At 30.7% G+C, this 23,080-nt stretch overlaps 2 protein-coding genes across 2 annotated transcripts in view; one reads left to right on the forward strand and one right to left on the reverse strand.

Annotated features, from left to right (window-relative positions):
• The window catches only part of LOC111420446 (uncharacterized), an 86,109-nt gene that overhangs the window by 15,273 nt on the left and 47,756 nt on the right, over window positions 1–23,080 (forward strand). The window lies entirely within an intron of this gene.
• LOC111420451 (suppressor of lurcher protein 1-like) overlaps window positions 1–23,080 on the reverse strand; it is a 44,439-nt gene that overhangs the window by 3,616 nt on the left and 17,743 nt on the right. Inside the window, exons 2-6 of the mRNA XM_023053433.2 lie at window positions 14,990–15,101; window positions 7,515–7,581; window positions 7,246–7,426; window positions 6,978–7,192; window positions 6,397–6,556 (exon numbers count right to left, since the gene is read on the reverse strand). Coding sequence (XP_022909201.1) covers window positions 6,397–6,556; window positions 6,978–7,192; window positions 7,246–7,426; window positions 7,515–7,581; window positions 14,990–14,995 — 629 coding nt within the window. The 5' untranslated portion in view covers window positions 14,996–15,101. The remainder of the gene's footprint in view (window positions 1–6,396; window positions 6,557–6,977; window positions 7,193–7,245; window positions 7,427–7,514; window positions 7,582–14,989; window positions 15,102–23,080) is intronic.

The following is a 23,080-nucleotide window of genomic DNA, read 5'->3' on the forward strand; positions in this document are numbered from 1 at the left end:
TCAATATTTTTTTAATTCAACCCATCGATTGTTATACATCGATTTAAACAGAAAGCTTCAAGCTTCAATTTAAAATAAGTTTTATTTCTTAATTTCAATAAACACGGTTTCCAGGAATTTTTGAATTAGCATCTTTTTTGACACTCTTAGGTTATACGAAAATGTAAGTTTTATTTCAACATGTTTTTTGTCAATATTTTTCCAATCCAACCCAACAATTATTATACATCATTTTAAAAAGAAAGCTTTGAGCTTTAATTTAAAATAAGTTTCATTCCTCAATTTCAATAAATACGGCTTCCAGGAATTTTTAAATTAGCATCTTTTTTGACACTTTTAGGTTATACGAAAATGTTAGTTTTAACTCAATACGCTTTTTCTCAATATTTTTTTAATTCAACCCATCGATTGTTATACATCGATTTAAACAGAAAGCTTCAAGCTTCAATTTAAAATAAGTTTTATTTCTTAATTTCAATAAACACAGTTTCCAGGAATTTTTGAATTAGCATCTTTTTTGACACTTAGACTATGCGAAAATAGGGGGATTGCATATTTTGCTAAAATTTTATTTCTAAGACCTTTACTGAGTGTATTTTGATAGCGTTTTAATTCTGTCTGATTCTGTCACAAAGTTTCAAAATGTTTGACTTCTTGGGACACAAAAGGTTAATTACTTTCATCAATTTAAAATCGAGATTTTGTTTTGCTGAAATTGAATAAAATGTGGGCGTGTAGCGAAAATGTGGTTGAGCTTTGATTAGGAATGAGAAGCTATGAGAAGAGAAAGTCTCATTTCTTTACTTCCACATAGAGGAGAAATCCCAAAGAAATGTCGCCGAAATTATCTGGGATATGCTAGATAACTCAGGAGTAGAAGAAATTAGATGTAATTGATTTTAAGCAGTTTCAAATAAGTTAGAGGTATTCACATTGGCTTACAGCAGCGTTTCTCAACGTTTTAGTATTCGGGCCCCAATTTCCTTTCTTTTGCGTCATTTGTTTAAAAATTTTGGCAGCAGCCAGCATGAAACCTAATAAACTTAGACGCCATTTGGAAACACTTCATAGTGAGTACGTTAACAAGCCCCGAGAATTCTTTGAATTAAAATTAGTCATATATATGAAGAGCAAATAGCATTCTTCATAAAAACTTTGTTTGTGAACGAAAAAGTTTTACTTGCCTCTTACAAACTATCATATAAAATAGCCAGATATAAAAGGCCTCACACCATTGGTGAAGACCTTATTCTGCCACTTGCGATGGAGATTGTAGAAACTATGTTTAGAGATAATTTTGCCAAACAATTACAATTCATACCTCTTTCAAATTATACTGTTGTCTGCCGAATTGGTGATATAGCCGAAGATGTACAGCATCAGCTTCTTGAAAAGTTGTGTGACAAATTGTTTTCAATTCAGCTTGACGAGGCAACAGATAGCAATAAAGACGCTCATTTAATTGCCTATGTCTGATTTTGTGATCGTATATCGGTAGTAGAAGAACTACTTTTCTGCATACGTAGAGAACTCAAAGCAACAGCACTCGCTTTGTTTGATATTTTAAATGATTTTATTAATGAGGCAAACATAGAGTAGAAGAATTGCGTTGGAATATGCACCAATGGTGATTCTACAATGTGTGGAAGATTCCAAAGCTACAAGCACAAAAATTTCCGCAATGTGACTACACCTATTGCATGATCCACAGAAAGGCATCGCGTGGCAAATTCTACAACGTGTTTATGAGTTAAAAGAGGAAATTACCACTTTTCTAGAAGAGGAAAACCGCCTGGAAGCCAAAAAGTTTCGAGATGCTTTATTTGTGATGAAATTGGTTATATATTCGAGAAATTAGAGTACGACCAACCCAATATGGCCGGTCAAGCATCGCGATCGTTTTGAAAGGTACACTCAGAACAAAAATTTTGTAACGCTTAATTGAAAAGTTTGACATTTGTGAATGTGAGGTTATGAGTGTTGCATTTTAGATTATAAAATAAAGGCTTTTTGTTTAATTATTAATATTTGATTTTATGTCGACAAATACAAAACATTATAACATAAAATATATTTGTGATATTTCAGGTTTGTTGAGAAGTAACAATTTATATATCAGAGACATACATTTTTTAAAAACTATTCTAATCTGAATCTCTATATGAAATATCACTGTCTGATTCACCTAAATTAATAATAAATCTCTCTTCATTGTCGAATAGCTGATCTTTTGTCATATATTCATTTCTAATTTTCTCAACGTGGTTAGGGGAGTTATTTGATTTACTGCCTCGTGAATTAGATTTTCCATATTTATTAATCCAATATTACCAGAGGCTATTTTTCTCTTCACCATACTCCAAATTAGCTCTATTGGATTCAGATCACAGTGATACGGAGGAAGGCGTAATACAGTATGACCCTTCGATTTTGCATACTCATCAATTACATACTGTGGTGATGGTTTATACCTCCTAACGATTTCTAGTAGCTCGCATTTTAACATATGTGGATGGTATGGTATGTTCATCGATTGTAGCCAACAGATTATATCATTTTTCTTTGATGAAGAAGTAGGAGGCCTATTTATTTGTACTGAATGGTAAGGCGCATTGTCCATAACAATTATTGAATTGTCCGGTAAATTTGGTAGCACTTGTGTTTTAAACCATTTTGAAAAGTTCTCAAAATTCATTTCATCATGATAATCACCACTTATTTTCACCAAGTTCATCATTGGCTATCTGATAAGAACAGTTATAGATAAACGAAATAGAACGATAATAGAAAATAAACTCGATAAACTCACAAAACTATAACCTAACTCAAGCAACGCTGTCAAAGAAATGAAATGTCAGAAATACATATTGTTTTATTTGGTAACTTGACTGTACTACAGCCGAATATATAGGTCAAGGAGGTGAGGGGTAAGGTATTTCCGATAATAGTTCGCATATTTTCCGCCGGCCAAATCCAACTGGTCGCACAATAAATACCCTGAATCTACAACTCCAAGGAGCAAACACACATATGCAGGAGATTTTTTCCTCAATTCCGTTAGCAGTTTTTAAGGATAATTATTATTCTCAGAAAGGATTGTGGGCAATAAAATCGCAATTAATTGATTCACCAATATTTCGCATCTATTTTCGACGCTTCCTCAGGGTGAGTTCGTAACAACTGACATTGACTCACTCAGCAATATCTACTCATTAATCTTCGAATTATATAAAAACAAACCAGACAGTAGACATAATTAATATTTGTTCTATTTTTTTTTGTTTATTTTTTAACTTGTAACTTTTTAAATTTAAACTTACCCAATTTCGCGCGCTATAAGCTTCACTTGTAGTGGCGCTGTTACTTGTCAACGGTTAACCGTTAATCCCACTCACTTAGAGTTAACCCACGTGGTAAGTCATGCCACTCAACTCAAATTTTACACGTGGTTTCCTTGACAATGTTTAAAGTTTTCGCTAATTTAGTGCAATTGTAAGTAATTTATAGTTTTATTTACTTTGTAAATTGATTACTTTGTATTTCTTAGTACGAACTCACCCTGAGGAAGCGTCGAAAATAGATGCCAAATATTGGTGAATCAATTAATTGCGATTTTATTGCCCACAATCCTTCCTGAGAATAATAATTATCCTTAAAAAACACACATATGTTGGATAGCAGTGATAAAGTTAGTGCATTCTGTAGAAACTTGGAGCTGTGGAGCAGAAATGTGAAACAAAAAAAACTAGAAATGTTTGCAAATGTGAATGAGTGTGTCAAAACATACAAGGAAGAAGAACAGTATGTGAAAGTTGTTTTTGTAACAATAGAAAGTCATTTAGCCATGTTGGCACAGAATTTTGAAAAGTATTTTCTTGCTGACGACAAATTAGTAGCAAGTTACGATCCATTTCGAACTACTCACGAAGGTCTCTCAACTGCAGAAGAAGAAATCTTCATACACTTTACTGCAAGGGACGAAATTTAGTAATAGAGAGAATTTAGTAACAAAACTCTCTTTGAATTTTGGGCGGGAGTGGATGATGCATTTTCTCCACTGAAAACAAGAGCATTTCGTATATTATTGCCATTTTCAACATCCTACCTTTGTGAAGCCGGATTTTCTGCGGTGGCTGCTTTAAAGACAAAATATAGGACTCGACTGAAAATAGATCAAAGAACTGAGAGTGGCTATTTGTAATATAAAACCTTCTTTTGAAAAACTTTGCTGTGCGAGACAGGCCCAAGGGAGTCACTAATAATTATAATCATTACAGCTACTTTTAATTTAGTACTGATGAGTCTATTATTAGTTTCATTTGGCATTTGACAGTACCTGCTGATACAATCATATTTATAGTAATTAAATATTTACATAGGTAGTAGTACGGGTGTATTAGTTTAAATGTGTACTGTACAGGGTGGTTCAAATTCGATATCCGAATAGGCTAACTCGAAAACTATAAGAGTTAGAAGAAAAGTAGCTGACATGTCATGATCTCGTTTTTTAAGAAACTACTAATGCCGAAAACCTCATAGCGCTATCGTCTTTTGTTTTTCCGCTAGAGGCCAAAATTGAAAATATCGTAAAACCCGCAAATGTAATTATCTTGGTTATTATTATAGGTGGAGTATTATAACTAAGACATTATATGGACACTTTTTTACAGAGAATTTAATGACGTAGTCAAAAAAATTTTGTCGGTTTTAGATTTTGAGATATTATCACAATTTTCGTTTTTTTAAATGGAAACAACCACTGATTATTCGCTTAATAAATTCGTTATTTTTTTCTGATTACAAAAATATAGGGTTTGACAGGTCTATTTCTTATTGTTTTAGAATAAAACTAAAAATAAACTATTCTTTTAGTGTTGTCGAAGAAATTAAATTTACAGTTTCCTGTAAATTACGGTTCTATAACTAAAAATTAAAAAAACATATTTTTGATACTTGAAACAAATATATTTGTTGAACTGTTTAATCTATATATGTTTTACACAAAAGTTGGAATAGATTGCATTATTTCACATTGTTTATTACGATTTAATATTATTTTTAAATGACTTAATAAATTATCGATAGATGGCGCTCATATGTTGTTTTTTTTATTCAAATAAATAGCAACATTTGTTTGTATTCAAAAATTTTTTGAAATGTCACTTTAAAAATCCCGTTTTTAAGATCAATTACAAAAATTTTAAAACGTTTGTCATGTTAGAATGTTACATATTAAAAAAATATTTGTTTTTAAATACCAGAAGTTATCTTCGTATTTAATTATTAACTTTTTAGATTTTACCTACCGCCCCGTAACTTACAGGAAACTGTAAATTTAATTTCCTCGACGACACTAGATGGAAATTTTATAAAAAAAGTTTATTTTTAATTTTATTCTCAAACAATAAGAAATAGACCGGTCGAACCCTATATTTTTGTAATCAGAAAAAAATAACGAATTTAATAAGCGAATAATCAGTGGTTGTTTCCATTTAAAAAAACTAAAATTCTCATGATATCTCAAAATCTAAAACCGAAAAATTTTTTTGACTATGTCATGAAATTCTCTGTAAAAAAGTGTCCATATAATGTCGTAGTTATAATACTCCACCTATAATAATAACCAAGATAATTGCACTTATTGGTTTTACGATATTTTCAATTTTGGCCTCTAGGGGAAAAACAAAAGACGATAGCGCTATGAGCTTTTCGGCATTAGCAGTTTCTCGAAAAACGAGATCATGACATGTCAGCTACTTTTTTTCTAACTCTTATAGTTTCCGAGTTAGCCTATTCGGACATCGAATTTGAACCACCCTGTACTTACTTAAATTTTTGGAATGTCAGAATGACATTAATTTTTTATTAGTAATTATCTTTTTTTTCATTTTGATGTGTTGCGCCCCCCATGCAGAATTATGAGCCCCCCTAGGGGGGCGCGCCCCACAGGTTGAGAAACGCTGGCTTACAGCTAATTGAGCTTATTGAATCGTAAAATTTGGTTTTCTCGATATATTTGATTTGCTCTCTGAATGTTTATTTAATCAGCAGACGTGTCTGTTAAAATGATTTTGAGGTGAAGGTCTGTAAAGGGCATTTAAGCGTTTGAGGCCATTTGGGGGGCAGCGACCGCAGATTTCACACTGGCCACTAATTAAATTTCCCCCCGTGAAACATAATTCAACAATTCCGCCACCAAAATTACATTATTAATATTGCAAGCGGGGCGCCCCAACGGTTCCTCAACACAGACGGTTGATTATTATCGAACGTTTTAGTTCAGCGTCATTGCATATGGATGGATCTTAATTGAATCATTTAGTTACTATTCCAAACATAAAATTGAATTTTGCATTCAACTAAAACGAACAAGAAAGGAACGTCAATTTAATTTACCTTGCTCTAAATAGGTACGAACATTTAATGTTTTTTGGGTAGCTAGATGGGTATTTGGGTGAATAAAAGTTTCCATATGAAGAGCTGGACGAATCCGTGCTCGAAAATTGGTAGTCACACGTTGTTCCGGAAACTTTTTGGCCGCCGGTTTTGAAGAGTCCTGAAAATGTATTGTATAGTTGAAAGAAAAAAAATATTGAGGTGAAAAAGTGGGTAGTAGACGAGTGGAAAGGTTGGAAATCAGAACGATTCGAGACTTGCGCGCTTTTTAATCCCCTACGCAAACCGGGAAATCCACGGGGAAATAACCCTTGATGGCCCCCACCACGTTTTCCCAACTGCTTTGCATTTTCAAGCTACTTTTACTACCCCCATCTAGTTTTATACAACTTTTATTCAACAAATTTCTCATTTTTACAATTCAAAATACTTTTTTAATGTTTAATGAGAACATAAAAAAAGATCTTTATATTTATCGTTAAAAAAAAAATAATAAGAAAAAGGAAATCGATTTCGGGAGGATCTGAAAAGTGGGAAAGCTTCGACCCTCTCAACTTAAGAGTTTCGTCCATTAATCTTACTTCTGTCCATAAATCGAAAGGTGCCGGAGAAACCGGTTGAGTTGCTCCTTTCGTTTCCTGAGTGGAATTCCAAGACGAGTCCGGGACCCGATGAGTATAGAATGGTTGGGATATCCACGAGAGAACCACACAAAACCGTCTCCCATGGAGTGTACTCGTTTACTTCACCACCATTCAAGTGCAAAAACAGTTTTAGATAATCACCCCTAATGCAACTAAAAATAAAATCGAAATTTTAAAATATCATTTCAAGATTATCTTAACTCACTCGTTACTTCTTTTTGGAATATCAAAATCGAGAAAAACGATTTGAATAATTTCGTTCGGTCGTCCAATAAATGTATACAGAACGCAATCGATGTTTTGCGCGTACTGTTTAGGAAAATCCGGGCTTGTGAACGTTCCCATTTCCTTACCGTGGGTCGTGGAATACACGAGACATTCACACCCTGAAATCGACAAAACCTTTTTTCCCTATTTTTTGTGGTTATGCTATTTTTACGGTGAATTTCCGCGAAAAAGTGGGGATTTACTTACCCGGGTGTACGGCTTTTCCAAGGATCATGAATTGCATCCAAACAACGAAAAACCCGATCAGCATTACCTACAAAATTAGAAACATTTTATTTCATTCTACTTTATTTTATTGTACAATTAACAAGTATTTAACGCACGCAGATTTAAATCCCATAACAAAACATGCAATTAAAGTGATTTTCAATTTAAAATCCGTACAAATCCGTACTAACACGATGAGTAAAAACAAAACCGAAATAAATGTACGGAAATGTACCTAAACCATCATCGCATTGTTAAATAAATCCACAAAAATCCAAAATCACTAGTTTCAGATTTGTAACACCAGTACTAACATCGGTCTGTCAAACATAACCTCCAAAAAGTGCTTTTTCTTCGTTTCTTTACAAGGTTGACACTTGTCACAAGGTAATTTTATGTACAGGTGTCCAAATAGTATTTTAGAAGTTGAGTATTCAGTATTTGAGTTGTGTTTATAACTCAAAAACCGTGATGACTAGAAAAATTGTACGTGCACCGTTGGATTCCACATGAAAAAATCTATTAGAACCCGTTTTTACTTTTTTACTAAGTTTCCGGATAGCCGAGATACAGGAGGTGACTGAAAATCGTAAATTTCAAACACTTCCGTATATCAAAAACGAAGAGGGCTATGAAAATTTGGTTTGCGCCATTGTAAGTTTTACAAAAATGTAGCTCAGATTTGCGAAAGCCGCAACTTTCTATCTTTCATAATAACTGAGATACCATGCAAACCCATCGAAATTTGGACATCCTGTACATAAGATGTTAAAACATAAAGATAATATGTTTGCGTGATAGGTAATATATAGTCAGTAGATGTTTGTGCTCCATAAAATAATTAGGTTCTGTAATAACTGTTTATTAAGACGTTTTAAAAAACGTAATATTTGATTAATAGTTATTTAACCAACAAGTCTATTAATGAAGGCGATTAATTATCGAGACATTGTAACGCGTGAGCGAGTTAATTATTGAGATAATTAATCGCATTTTAATATACGAGTTAGTTACAATATTTTTCCGTTGACCGTCTTTTCAACAAAATAGAGAAAATCCATCGTTGAAAAATCTCCCAATTCTGTCACTGGCAAAATAACCTCACTTTTAATGTGTCATAATTTATTTTTGTAGTCTTACCGAATAGATATAGTGGTCGGTTGGGTCGGTATTACAAATTTCATTGGAGAATATTTATTAAATTGACTACTATTTAGTTCGGTCGGACTTTCTTAAAATCGTTTATTAATAGGTGTCATTAATGAATGATTTTGTATACATTTATAAATCTTATAAATACACGGTCGACGAAAAATAAATTTAATGTACATTTTTTCAAAGTCAATCTAAACATAATTTTTTTAACATTCAGTACACTTATATTTTCTTTTGCCATTATTTTTTGCACTGCATAAGGAATATCTACCATACTACGTGTTTTGTTTTCGGGCAACAGTTTCAGGTCCCATGTTACAGATTTCGATACCTGGAACTAGAATCATTTGGATTTAGCCGCACGTCTTTAAAGACGGCTAAACCCGAATGTTTCTAGTTTTACACTTACACTGTCATTAGAACTAACATAACTAGAACTAGAAACATTTGGGTTTAGCAGACTTTAGAGACGTGCGGCTAAACCCGAATAATTCTAGTTCTAGGTATAGTGTTAGTGCTAGTTTTATACTTGCAGTGTCACTACAACTAACATTACGTCTCTTACGTACGTCTCTTAAGACGGCTAAACCCAAATGTTTCTAGTTCTACGTCTAATGTTAGTTCTAGTTACAGTGTAAGTGTAACACTAGAACTAACACTAGACCTAGAACTAGAATCATTCGGGTTTAGCCGTCTTTAGAGACGTACGGCTATACCCGAATGATTCTAATTCTAGGTCTAGTGTTAGTTCTAGTTTTAATTGTAATGCGCTAGATTGTTGTATATTTTTATTGAACTAAAAGTAGAACTAACACTAGACCAAGAACTAGAATCATTCGGGTTTAGCCGCACGTCTCTAAAGACGGCTAAACCCGAATGATTCTAGTTCTAGGTATAGTGTTAGTGTTAGTTTTATACTTGCAGTGTCACTACAACTAACATTACGTCTCTTACGTACGTCTCTTAAGACGGCTAAACCCAAATGTTTCTAGTTGTAGGTCTAATGTTAGTTCTAGTTACAGTATAAGTGTAACACTAGAACTAACACTAGACCTAGAACTAGAATCATTCGGATTTAGCCGTCTTTAGAGACGTACGGCTATACCCGAATGATTCTAATTCTAGGTCTAGTGTTAGTTCTAGTTTTAATTGTAATGCAGCGCTAGATTGTTGTATATTTTTATGGAACTACAAGTAAAACTAACACTAGATCAAGAACTAGAATCATTCGGGTTTAGCCGCACGTCTCTAAAGACGGCTAAACCCGAATGATTCTAGTTCTAGGTATAGTGTTAGTGTTAGTTTTATACTTGCAGTGTCACTACAACTAACATTACGTCTCTTACGTACGTCTCTTAAGACGGCTAAACCCAAATGTTTCTAGTTCTCGGTCTAGTGTCAGTTCTAGTTACAGTGTAAGTGTAACACTAGAACTAACACTAGACCTAGAACTAGAATCATTCGGGTTTAGCCGTCTTTCGAGACGTACGGCTAAACCCGAATGATTCTAGTCTAAGTCCAGTGTTAGTTTTAGTTTTAATTGTAATGCAGCGCTAGATTGTTGTATATTTTTATTGAACTAAAAGTAGAACTAACACTAGACCAAGAACTTGAATCATTCGGGTTTAGCCGCACGTCTCTAAAGACGGCTAAACCCGAATGATTCTAGTTCTAGGTATAGTGTTAGCGCTAGTTTTATACTTACACTGTCGCTACAACTAACATTACGTCTCTTACGTACGTCTTTTAAGACGGCTAAACCCAAATATTTTTAGTTCTAGGTCTAATGTTAGTTCTAGTGACAGTGTAAGTGTAAAATTAGAACTAACACTAGACCTAGAACTAGAATCATTCGGGTTTAGCCGTACGTCTCTTAAAAGACGGCTAAACCCAAATGTTTCTAGTTCTAATGTTAGTTCTAGTGACAGTGTAAGTGTAAAACTGGAGCTAACACTAGACCTAGAACTAGAATCATTCGGGTTTAGCCGTCTTCAGAGACGTACGGCTATACCCAAATAATTCTAATTCTAGGTCTAGTGTTAGTTCTAGTTTTAATTGTAATGCAGCGCTAGATTGTTGTATATTTTTATTGAACTAAAAGTAGAACTAACACTAGACCAAGAACTAGAATCATTCGGGTTTAGCCGCACGTCTCTAAAGACGGCTAAACCCGAATGATTCTAGTTCTAGGTGTAGTGTTAGTTCTAGTTTTACACTTGCACTGTTACTAGAACTAACATTCTTGAAACTTTCTAGTTCTAGGTTTGAGAGACGTGCGGCTACTCAGAGTTATTATAAGGACGTCTCCTTTTCCAACCAAAACTTTTTCTTTGCAAAACTACGCAATGCTTGTACTATTAAGCTATGTTGCATTTTATGTGGGATAGTGCAAGTGTACAGGGTGTCCCAATTTCGATGTCCGCATAGGCTATCTCCGAAACTAAAAGAGATAGAAAAAAAGTAGCTTACATGTCATGATCTCGTTTTTCGAGAAAATGCTAATGCCGAAAACTCCGAACAGCTATCGTCTTTTGTTTTCGCCCTATCGGCAAAAACTGAAAATTTTGCAAAAACGACAATCGCGAATATCTCACTTATTATCAAAGATGGAGTATTATAAATAAAACATTATATGGGCAACTTTTTACGAAGAATTCAGTGGCGTAGGTAGAATTTGTTTCCCATCTTTTATTTTCGAGATTTTAGACGTAACTTTATTTTTTTAAATGGAAACCATAGTTGGCTATGACTTAAAATAATTTGTTATTTTCTTCTGATAACAAATATATATAATTTGTGGGGTATATTTCTTATAGTTATTGAATAATTAACAAAAATTCATTTTGTTCCATCTAAATCTAATGAATGTATTTAAAAGTTAATGTTGCTATGGTGATAACCATACATACTATGATGGAATATAATGTATCAATTTTTTTTGTTCTTTCTAAAACTATTGCATGTATTTAAAACTTAATGTTGTTATGGTGATAACCATAACATGAGGGAAAGCATTGTTTCCAATTATTGCTAAAGTTTGTAGCAAGGACAGTAGAATCTAACAGGACTGCTACATCCATTGTATTTTTGTAGTCGACTACGGGTTGGTTGCCCGCACTCTACGTCACACTATTTGCCACGCCTGGTAACTGTCTATGTTTTTAGAGGTTATATGATATAGACATTAATACGTCTAAAAACATAAAACTTCAAAACCAATATGAATACGTCTAGGATATAATCTCTCACAGCAAACGCATAGACCATAACAACAGCTGAGCGTGGAAAATGGTGTGACATAGTTTGCGGGTAGGCTGTCACAACAATGGATGTAGCAGTCCTGTTAGATTCTACTGTCCTTGAGTTTGTAGTAGTATTTAAAAATTCACTAACAACTCTGGCATTATCTGCTGGTGCTTCGTCATATTGAAAATATATCATTTGAGACATATTTAGTGGCAAATTGTCGACTAAAGGCTCAATGTGCTGCCTTAATATATTGAGGTATTTCCCTTAGTTTAAGTTTTTATGGTAGATACTATATGCCAAAATTCTATTATTTAAAAGGGCACACCATACATTGAACCCCAATCTTCTTTGAACACTCAGAGACTTCATCGGTCCAGATAATTTTGAACAAACAGCAGATTATTTAATTTTTTTTAAATATCATATACAAAATTCTAATCTTCGATTAACATCTCCGGCACGTAAATAATGAGTTAGCCCCGCTTTGTATGGTTTATACTTATTTTTCTTTCATATTCGGGAGCAGCGGCTTTTGGGCCAGACGTCTTGTTGCAATTTCTCTTGCAGGTCATTTTGGTATGTTTTTGTATGTGGTTTGGGGAAGGACCAAATATCTATTAAATTTTCTGCTAACCGGCTGAAGGTTCTTACGTGCGGTTGTCTTCTTTCTGGATATCTTGTGAAATAAAATTCCGCGGCTAACGTCGCATTCTTATCTGATAACATATAGCATTCCATCATGTTACATTTTTCATAATTTTCGAAATTCATTGTAAAGTTTTATTCAGTTTTGTTATACTTTGACACTTAACATGCTGGTGCATCGTACCAGCACATAATGCCAGACTTGTTATCGAATTTTTAAATACAAACTTTGGCAATTATTTGATACATTATGTTCCATCATAGTATGTATGGTTATCACCATAGCAACATTAACTTTTAAATACATACATTAGTTTTAGACAAAACAAAATGAATTTATGTTAATTATTCAATAACCATAAGAAATATACCCCACAAACTATATATATTTGTTATCAGAAGAAAATAACAAATTATTTTAAGTCATAGCCAACTATGGTTTCCATTTAAAAAAATAAAGTTACGTCTAAAATCTCGAAAATGAATGATGGGAAAAAAATTCTACCTACGCCACTGAATTCTTCGTAAAAAGTTGCCCATATAATGTTTTATTTATAATACTCCATCTTTGATAATAAGTGAGATATTCGCGATTGTCGTTTTTGTAAAATTTTCAGTTTTTGCCGATAGGGCGAAAACAAAAGACGATAGCTGTTCGGAGTTTTCGGCATTAGCATTTTCTCGAAAAACGAGATCATGACATGTAAGCTACTTTTTTTCTATCTCTTTTAGTTTCTGAGATAGCCTATGCGGACATCGAAATTGGGACACCCTGTACAGTAGTTTCGTAACTATGGTTAGTACACTCATATACAGGTGTTTTAAAACAACGTTTAAATATTTATAGGGGTAGTTGTAGAGTAGAAAACAAGTCGAAAAGTGTTAATCAACATGGGTCCGAAAATCAACCGTTTTCGCCATACAGGATGTTCAAATTTTTTGGGACTCTACGTTTTTTCTTTTAAACTGTAACTACTACAGATTTGATAATTGGCAAATCGATACAGTATGAAACTGTCTCTTTTTTAGAGTAGTATGATGTTTCCATTGCTTCCAGTTAGTGTAAGTTATTCCATTACAAAACGTTATACCATTAGTTACCAAAATTTGGCGATTACAAGGAGTAGGCTTTGCTTTACGTACAATCTGCTAACCCTGCATTGCGAGTTATATGAATGAAATTCCAGGTATATCAAAATTCTATCCTTTTTGTGTTTATTAAACATTTTACTTTACGTTTAGGTAAATGTTTTTGTTATATTGTTTTCAAATTTTTTTACTTACAATTTTTTATATAAAGTACATAAATGTAAAATTTTCTCTAATAAATAATAACTCTGGGCAAATCCGCTTTTAACAGCAATGCCGGATTCGTCATTATTCTGGTATAGTAGTAGTGAAGAGTCTTTTTGTCAGACCGATGTTATAACTGGAGGATTAAACCGATTTTTTGTTTTAAATTCTCAATTAATGTTCGTTTTTGATTATATTATTTGCATTGTAATTCGGGGACAATAACAGTATTACCGACGACTTTGAACAAACAACAATACCAGGATTCAATTGAGTGAATAACGTCCCGTATAATTGACGGGATGAATTCGAAGGGATAAAAAAAGGACCTCGTACTGCCGATACCGATAACGCCTATGCTTTTGTGTCGCGAATATCGATTTTGAAGCAGAACGACAATGGAAACTACGGTAAAAAAAATTTGTTTCGGGATAAGGATTGTTCAGGTTTGAGCCCAACATTTGTTCAATTCATCGAACTTTTTGATTTTTCTAAAAGTTTTAGATTTTGCTATAAAACTTTTTTTAAACTTAATTTCTTAAACATAGCCTTTCTTTAAGGCCAACTTTCCTTTCTATTTATTTTTTTTTAATTCTACACAAAAGTTGCAAAACGTAATTGCACTTGAATACATTTGAATACAAAACCCCGTATAAACGCTCTTAGATAAAGATCACCACCTTCTGTTTCATTCTATTTCATTCTGTTTTATTCTCTTTCATTCCGTTTCATTCTGTTTCGTTTTAATCCCTAATTCCAATGTGGAATTTACATTTCCTCTCGCTTCTAATCGAATTTTGATACATTTTTAAATTGATTTATTTATAGGGTTGAAATAAACTTGTAAAATGTCATCGCGTTAAGTCAAAATTGAGTGCTGAAAAGGTTGTCAAAAAAATTGGGTATGGTATTCGATCGAAAGAGCGACGAAAAGCGACATTTTTATCCAGTTTTCGCTCGACAATCTGCTTTAAAATGCATGGAACGCGTCCCGTAGGTGTCGTTGAAGACCCCCTTCTTGACGTCTTGACGGAAACGGCTTCAATAATTTATGTTCCGCCGGAAATTCCCTCCAAAAATTTTTTTTTTGATAAAATTAGTCAAAAACTTACCTCCATTAGACAATCACGATCTTTAACATTTCTTCACCGAGATGATGGTGAAGAAATGTTGTGGAGAAATGATGATTTTTACACGATTTTGTTTTTGTATTTCTTCATAATTCTGTAAAGAAAAAAAAATTTATGTTTTTAAACGAGATTGTGAGGATAAAATTTATAAATGGCAAAGTTGGGGTGGTGAGGACGGGTTTATAGAAATTTTTGTCATAAATCGTGGTATATACCACGATAGATCATACCCAGATGTATCTGTTAACCGTTTGGGATGTCAAATTTAATTAACGATGTTTATCCCTGGTTATGCTAATTTATTCCCGTGGGTCATTGTGTTTAGAACAATAATTTTAATCAATTTAAATTAAATTAATCCAAATTAGAATTAGATGTAATTTTTTTAACATTACAATTTGGATTGTTGTTCACGTTTATCGAATATGACCCATCAAAGGATCCTAATAGTGCTTTACCTGAACCAGAAATTATTGTCCAACCCCGCATTCTCTCCCAATTACCTAGCAATCCTGCTTCAAATTCGAGTTTAATTGGGTGACAGTTCTCGTCAGATGATAAATCATTTTCGTGCAAAGGGAAACTTGCTTTAATTTCAACACTATAATATTCTCCCGGTATAGTTTAAATCTAATTTCATAAATATGGTACTTAATTTAATAGTAAGTTTCAAAAAATTTACCAAAAACTAGTTATTAGCAAACTAGCATATCATATTATTGAACAATATGTTGATATCAATATCTAGTTAATGTTTCTAGAAATTAGGATATGATTAATTAAAAGCTAAATACAGTGTCATTTATTACTTCTATTATTGCAAAAATGATTCTTCAATGTCAGAGAGATGAAGTGGTTGTGTCCAGTCACACAGGTAACTTTAATGTTGAAGATTATGATTAGTGCTTGCATCCAAACGTTAAATGCAGAATCCATTATGATTAGATCCATTATTTAAAAGTTGTTTCTAGTATCAGGGGAATGATTTTAGTATTCTCTTAGTAATTGCAGTATCCACCAGATAAATCTAATATGCAGTTGGTGTGTTTACTATTTATAATGATTAGGTTTAGTCCAAAAGTTAAATTTACGTTCCATTATGGTTAGAGACAAAATCTAGCAGTTGGTTCCACTGTCTATTAGATGATTCCAGAATGAAATAGATGATAATGATTCTAGTACCCACTTGTTAGGTATTGTATTATATCTAATTGGTGCTACTATACTCTGTTTTTAAACCAGGAGGAGTATTTTAAATTTGTCACCAGATTGACCTTGCACGTGATTGGTTGAATGCGAGGAAGGTTCACACACGGGCAATTTTGAATTTTGATTTTGAATTTGAAGGTTAGGTAATTGATAATTCGATAATTTTGTGTTGTTAAACCCTTTTTTATTATATTTTGAAATAAATACACTCATAACTAGGACACGGAACTTTTGTAACAAAACGATACGATTTCCCCCCTCCACTCGTTCTGATTAAAAGAACAGCATACTGTTCAGTGGGAAATTAAAATTTCAAGTTAGAAAAAAATTGTTTTAACAAACACTGTTCCTGGTGTAATTCTTAAAAAATATTGTTAACAAAATTTTTTGATTTAATCAATAATTAAGGAGATAACCTCAAAATAATAATTTTTGAATTTTTATACATAATTACACTTAGACGCTTAATTAATAGAGATGTAAAAATTTTTTGTTAAGATAATTGATTCAAAATCGAAATTGAAACAAATTTTATTTAAACCATTTTTTGATAAAAACAATAATTATCGAAATAATTAATTTTGATAGCATACTATTCAGAGGGAAATTAAAATTTCAAGTTAGCAAAAAATTGTATTAACAAACAATGTTCCTGAAGTAATTCTAAACAAATTTTGTTAACAAAATTTTTTGATTAAATCAACAATAAGGATATAACCTCAAAAATATAAATTTTTGTAGCATACTGTTCAGTGGGAAATTAAAATTTCAAGTTAGAAAAAAATTGTTTTAACAAACACTGTTCCTGAAGCAATTCTTAACAAACATTGTTAACAAAATTTTTTGATTTAATCAATAATTAAGGAGATAACCTCAAAATAATAATTTTTGAATTTTTATACATAATTACACTTAGACGCTTAATTAATAGAGATGTAAACATTTTTTGTTAAGATAATTGATTCAAAATCGAAATTGAAACAAATTTTATTTAAACCATTTTTTGATAGAAACAATAATTATCGAAATAATTAATTTTGATAGCATACTATTCAGAGGGAAATTAAAATTTCAAGTTAGCAAAAAATTGTATTAACAAACAATGTTCCTGAAGTAATACTAAACAAATTTTGTTAACAAAATTTTTTGATTAAATCAACAATAAGGATATAACCTCAAAAATATTAATTTTTGTAGCATACTGTTCAGTGGGAAATTAAAATTTCAAGTTAGAAAAAAATTGTTTTAACAAACACTGTTCCTGAAGCAATTCTTAACAAACATTGTTAACAAAATTTTTTGATTTAATCAATAATTAAGAAGATAACCTCAAAATAATAATTTTTCTGTTTTTATACATAATTACACTTAGATGCTTAATTAATAGAGATGTAAAAAATTTTTATTAAGATAATTGATTCAAAATCGAAATTGAAACAAATTTTATTTAAACCATTTTTTGATAAAAACAATAATTATCGAAATAATTAATTTTGATAGCATACTATTCAGAGGGAAATTAAAATTTCAAGTTAGCAAAAAATTGTATTAACAAACAGTGTTCCTGAAGTAATTCTAAACAAATTTTGTTAACAAAATTTTTTGATTAAATCAACAATAAGGATATAACCTCAAAAATATTAATTTTTGTAGCATACTGTTCAGTGGGAAATTAAAATTTCAAGTTAGAAAAAAATTGTTTTAACAAACACTGTTCCTGAAGCAATTCTCAACAAACATTGTTAACAAAATTTTTTGATTTAATCAATAATTAAGAAGATAACCTCAAAATAATAATTTTTCTGTTTTTATACATAATTACACTTAGATGCTTAATTAATAGAGATGTAAAAAATTTTTATTAAGATAATTGATTCAAAATCGAAATTGAAACAAATTTTATTTAAACCATTTTTTGATAAAAACAATAATTATCGAAATAATTAATTTTGATAGCATACTATTCAGAGGGAAATTAAAATTTCAAGTTAGCAAAAAATTGTATTAACAAACAGTGTTCCTGAAGTAATTCTAAACAAATTTTGTTAACAAAATTTTTTGATTAAATCAACAATAAGGATATAACCTCAAAAATATTAATTTTTGTAGCATACTGTTCAGTGGGAAATTAAAATTTCAAGTTAGAAAAAAATTGTTTTAACAAACACTGTTCCTGAAGCAATTCTCAACAAACATTGTTAACAAAATTTTTTGATTTAATCAATAATTAAGAAGATAACCTCAAAATAATAATTTTTCTGTTTTTATACATAATTACACTTAGATGCTTAATTAATAGAGATGTAAAAAATTTTTATTAAGATAATTGATTCAAAATCGAAATTGAAACAAATTTTATTTAAACCATTTTTTGATAAAAACAATAATTATCGAAATAATTAATTTTGATAGCATACTATTCAGAGGGAAATTAAAATTTCAAGTTAGCAAAAAATTGTATTAACAAACAGTGTTCCTGAAGTAATTCTAAACAAATTTTGTTAACAAAATTTTTTGATTAAATCAACAATAAGGATATAACCTCAAAAATATTAATTTTTGTAGCATACTGTTCAGTGGGAAATTAAAATTTCAAGTTAGAAAAAAATTGTTTTAACAAACACTGTTCCTGAAGCAATTCTCAACAAACATTGTTAACAAAATTTTTTGATTTAATCAATAATTAAGAAGATAACCTCAAAATAATAATTTTTCTGTTTTTATACATAATTACACTTAGATGCTTAATTAATAGAGATGTAAAAAATTTTTAATAAGATAATTGATTCAAAATCGAAATTGAAACAAATTTTATTTAAACCATTTTTTGATAAAAACAATAATTATCGAAATAATTAATTTTGATAGCATACTATTCAGAGGGAAATTAAAATTTCAAGTTAGCAAAAAATTGTATTAACAAACAGTGTTCCTGAAGTAATTCTAAACAAATTTTGTTAACAAAATTTTTTGATTAAATCAACAATAAGGATATAACCTCAAAAATATTAATTTTTGTAGCATACTGTTCAGTGGGAAATTAAAATTTCAAGTTAGAAAAAAATTGTTTTAACAAACACTGTTCCTGAAGCAATTCTCAACAAACATTGTTAACAAAATTTTTTGATTTAATCAATAATTAAGGAGATAACCTCAAAATAATAATTTTTGAATTTTTATACATAATTACACTTAGACGCTTAATTAATAGAGATGTAAACATTTTTTGTTAAGATAATTGATTCAAAATCCAAATTGAAACAAATTTTATTTAAACCATTTTTTGATAAAAACAATAATTATCGAAATAATTAATTTTGATAGCATACTATTCAGAGGGAAATTAAAATTTCAAGTTAGTAAAAAATTATATTAACAAACATTGTTCCTGAAGTAATTCTAAACAAATTTTATTAACAAAATTTTTTGATTAAATCAACAATAAGGATATAACCTCAAAAATATTAATTTTTGTAGCATACTGTTCAGTGGGAAATTAAAATTTCAAGTTAGAAAAAAATTGTTTTAACAAACACTATTCCTGAAGCAATTCTTAACAAACATTGTTAACAAAATTTTTTGATTTAATCAATAATTAAGGAGATAACCTCAAAATAATAATTTTTGAATTTTTATACATAATTACACTTAGATGCTTAATTAATAGAGATGTAAAAAAATTTTATTAAGATAATTGATTCAAAATCGAAATTGGAACAAATTTTATTTAAACCATTTTTTGATAAAAACAATAATTATCGAAATAATTAATTTTGATAGCATACTATTCAGAGGGAAATTAAAATTTCAAGTTAGCAAAAAATTGTATTAACAAACAATGTTCCTGAAGTAATACTAAACAAATTTTGTTAACAAAATTTTTTGATTAAATCAACAATAAGGATATAACCTCAAAAATATTAATTTTTGTAGCATACTGTTCAGTGGGAAATTAAAATTTCAAGTTAGAAAAAAATTGTTTTAACAAACACTGTTCCTGAAGCAATTCTTAACAAACATTGTTAACAAAATTTTTTGATTTAATCAATAATTAAGAAGATAACCTCAAAATAATAATTTTTCTGTTTTTATACATAATTACACTTAGATGCTTAATTAATAGAGATGTAAAAAATGTTTATTAAGATAATTGATTCAAAATCGAAATTGAAACAAATTTTATTTAAACCATTTTTTGATAAAAACAATAATTATCGAAATAATTAATTTTGATAGCATACTATTCAGAGGGAAATTAAAATTTCAAGTTAGCAAAAAATTGTATTAACAAACAGTGTTCCTGAAGTAATTCTAAACAAATTTTGTTAACAAAATTTTTTGATTAAATCAACAATAAGGATATAACCTCAAAAATATTAATTTTTGTAGCATACTGTTCAGTGGGAAATTAAAATTTCAAGTTAGAAAAAAATTGTTTTAACAAACACTGTTCCTGAAGCAATTCTTAACAAACATTGTTAACAAAATTTTTTGATTTAATCAATAATTAAGGAGATAACCTCAAAATAATAATTTTTGAATTTTTATACATAATTACACTTAGACGCTTAATTAATAGAGATGTAAACATTTTTTGTTAAGATAATTGATTCAAAATCGAAATTGAAACAAATTTTATTTAAACCATTTTTTGATAAAAACAATAATTATCGAAATAATTAATTTTGATAGCATACTATTCAGAGGGAAATTAAAATTTCAAGTTAGCAAAAAATTGTATTAACAAACACTGTTCCTGAAGTAATTCTAAACAAATTTTGTTAATACAAATTTTTGATTTGATTAAAAATAACCTCAAAAAAATTTTTATATATTTTTTTATTGAGAAAATCGTTTTAGAATTTAATTAAGAACGAGTGAAGGGGGGAAATCGTATCATTTTGTTACAAAAGTTCCGTGCCCTACTCATAACTTCAATGTTAATTTGCATGTTTAGTGTTGACGATAACAAACGAAAATAAATACAATAATAAGTAAATAAATAAATAATAATTATTAATTTAAATTTACGGCCAAAATATCTAGTGATATTTTCTGGTGATTTTTCCCAGTGTAAATCTGACTTTCGCGTTTACTCCTCCTGGTTTAAAAACAGAGTATAGTTCTAGTGCAAGTGTTAGTTCTAGTTTTAATTGTTATTCAGCGCTAAGTTGTATATTTTTAAGTTTCGGGTTTAGCCCTGTGTCTTCAGACGCTGAATGTTAGGTAAGGTTAGTTTTGTTTACAAACATTAATTATACCATGAAGTTTTCTTTGGCAATTAGTAATGGCAATTATAGCGTGAAGTTTTCTTTTGTAATGCCAATTATAGCGTGAAGGAATGTTAAGTAAGGTTAGTTTTGTTTACAAACATTAATTATACCATGAAGTATTCTTTGGCAATTAGTAATGGCAATTATATCGTGAAGTTTTCTTTTGTAATGTCAATTATAGCGTGAAGGAATGTTAGGTAAGGTTAGTTTTGTTGACAAACATTAATTATACCTTGAAGTTTTCTTTGGCAATTAGTAATGGCAATTATAGCGTGAAGTTTTCTTTTGTAATGTCAATTATAGCGTGAAGGAATGTTAGGTAAGGTTAGTTTTGTTTACAAACATTAATTATACCTTGAAGTTTTCTTTGGCAATTATACTCTGTTTTTAAACCAGGAGGAGTATTTTAAATTTGTCACCAGATTGACCTTGCACGTGATTGGTTGAATGCGAGGAAGGTTCACACACAGGCAATTTTGAATTTTGATTTTGAATTTGAATGTTAGGTTATTGATAATTCGACAGTTCATGTCATTGTTGTAAATTTTGTTTAAACCCTTTTGCGTCTTCAATTTAATTGAGTGAAATCTGTTCTTTTTAAAACATGGTATAGATCGTGACCCTTAGGCCGCGTTTATATTGGCGAGCGATTAGCGATGAGCGTTGAGCGGTGAGCGATGAACGTTGAGCGTTATAACGATGAAGTGAGTATATTAAGCAGAGTCGTAGCACAGCTTATTTAGTATCAGTACCGTGGTAAATATGCTACCGAAGTCAGTGCGTTTGCTGTGATTATTAGAAAATCCCATTTTATTTAGAAAGATTATATTAAGGAAGCGGAAGAAAAGAATTGGAGTGCATTACCTAAACAGAACTCGTTTGACAAACGGTGAATTTCACCAACTGTACTATGATCTACGAAGAGATCCGTCTAAATTTTTCGAATTTTTACGCATGTCTATTGACACTTTCGATTATATTTTGATACGAATTAAGGAAAGGCTTCGGAAGAAAGTAACTAATTTTGAGAGACCCATTAGATTAGATGTATAGAGTAATTCTGCAGACCCAGAATCTTCTATTGTTATATTTTCACGGGTCAAGCCGAAACATGCTATAATTTTCGTCACATTGACTAATTGGTTGATATTGAATACCTTTTCCCACTGTTAAATTTTCGCCAGAGTTTGTATGTAATCCAGGCTGTGATCGAAGTTTTCATTTCCGTAAAGTTGAAGATTTGTGTAATTTTCTTGACGTTGAACAGACTGCATAGTGTTTTGTTTGCGTCGCACTGCCTTGGTGATAACTTCTTGTATTTTTGCTCGCACTTCCAATTTTTCTAAACAGTCCATGTCCGTAAAATAGGGCAGCAGACTCATTAAAAAATGATAATCGGGGTTACCTGTCATATCAACATCTTTCTAAAATTCCTGCTCTAATAAATCTAGTTTCTTTTGCTCTAATTCCAAGTAATGTCTGTCGATTTCGTTTTGTGCAGGTCTTTTCTTATTACGACATGTTGGTGTTGCGAATGTCTTTCTTTGCGTTGTACAAGATGAAGGACGTGAAGAGCTAGTTGATGGTGATG

This window comes from Onthophagus taurus, chromosome 10, assembly GCF_036711975.1.
Source record: "Onthophagus taurus isolate NC chromosome 10, IU_Otau_3.0, whole genome shotgun sequence".
Taxonomy (NCBI): domain Eukaryota; kingdom Metazoa; phylum Arthropoda; class Insecta; order Coleoptera; family Scarabaeidae; genus Onthophagus; species Onthophagus taurus.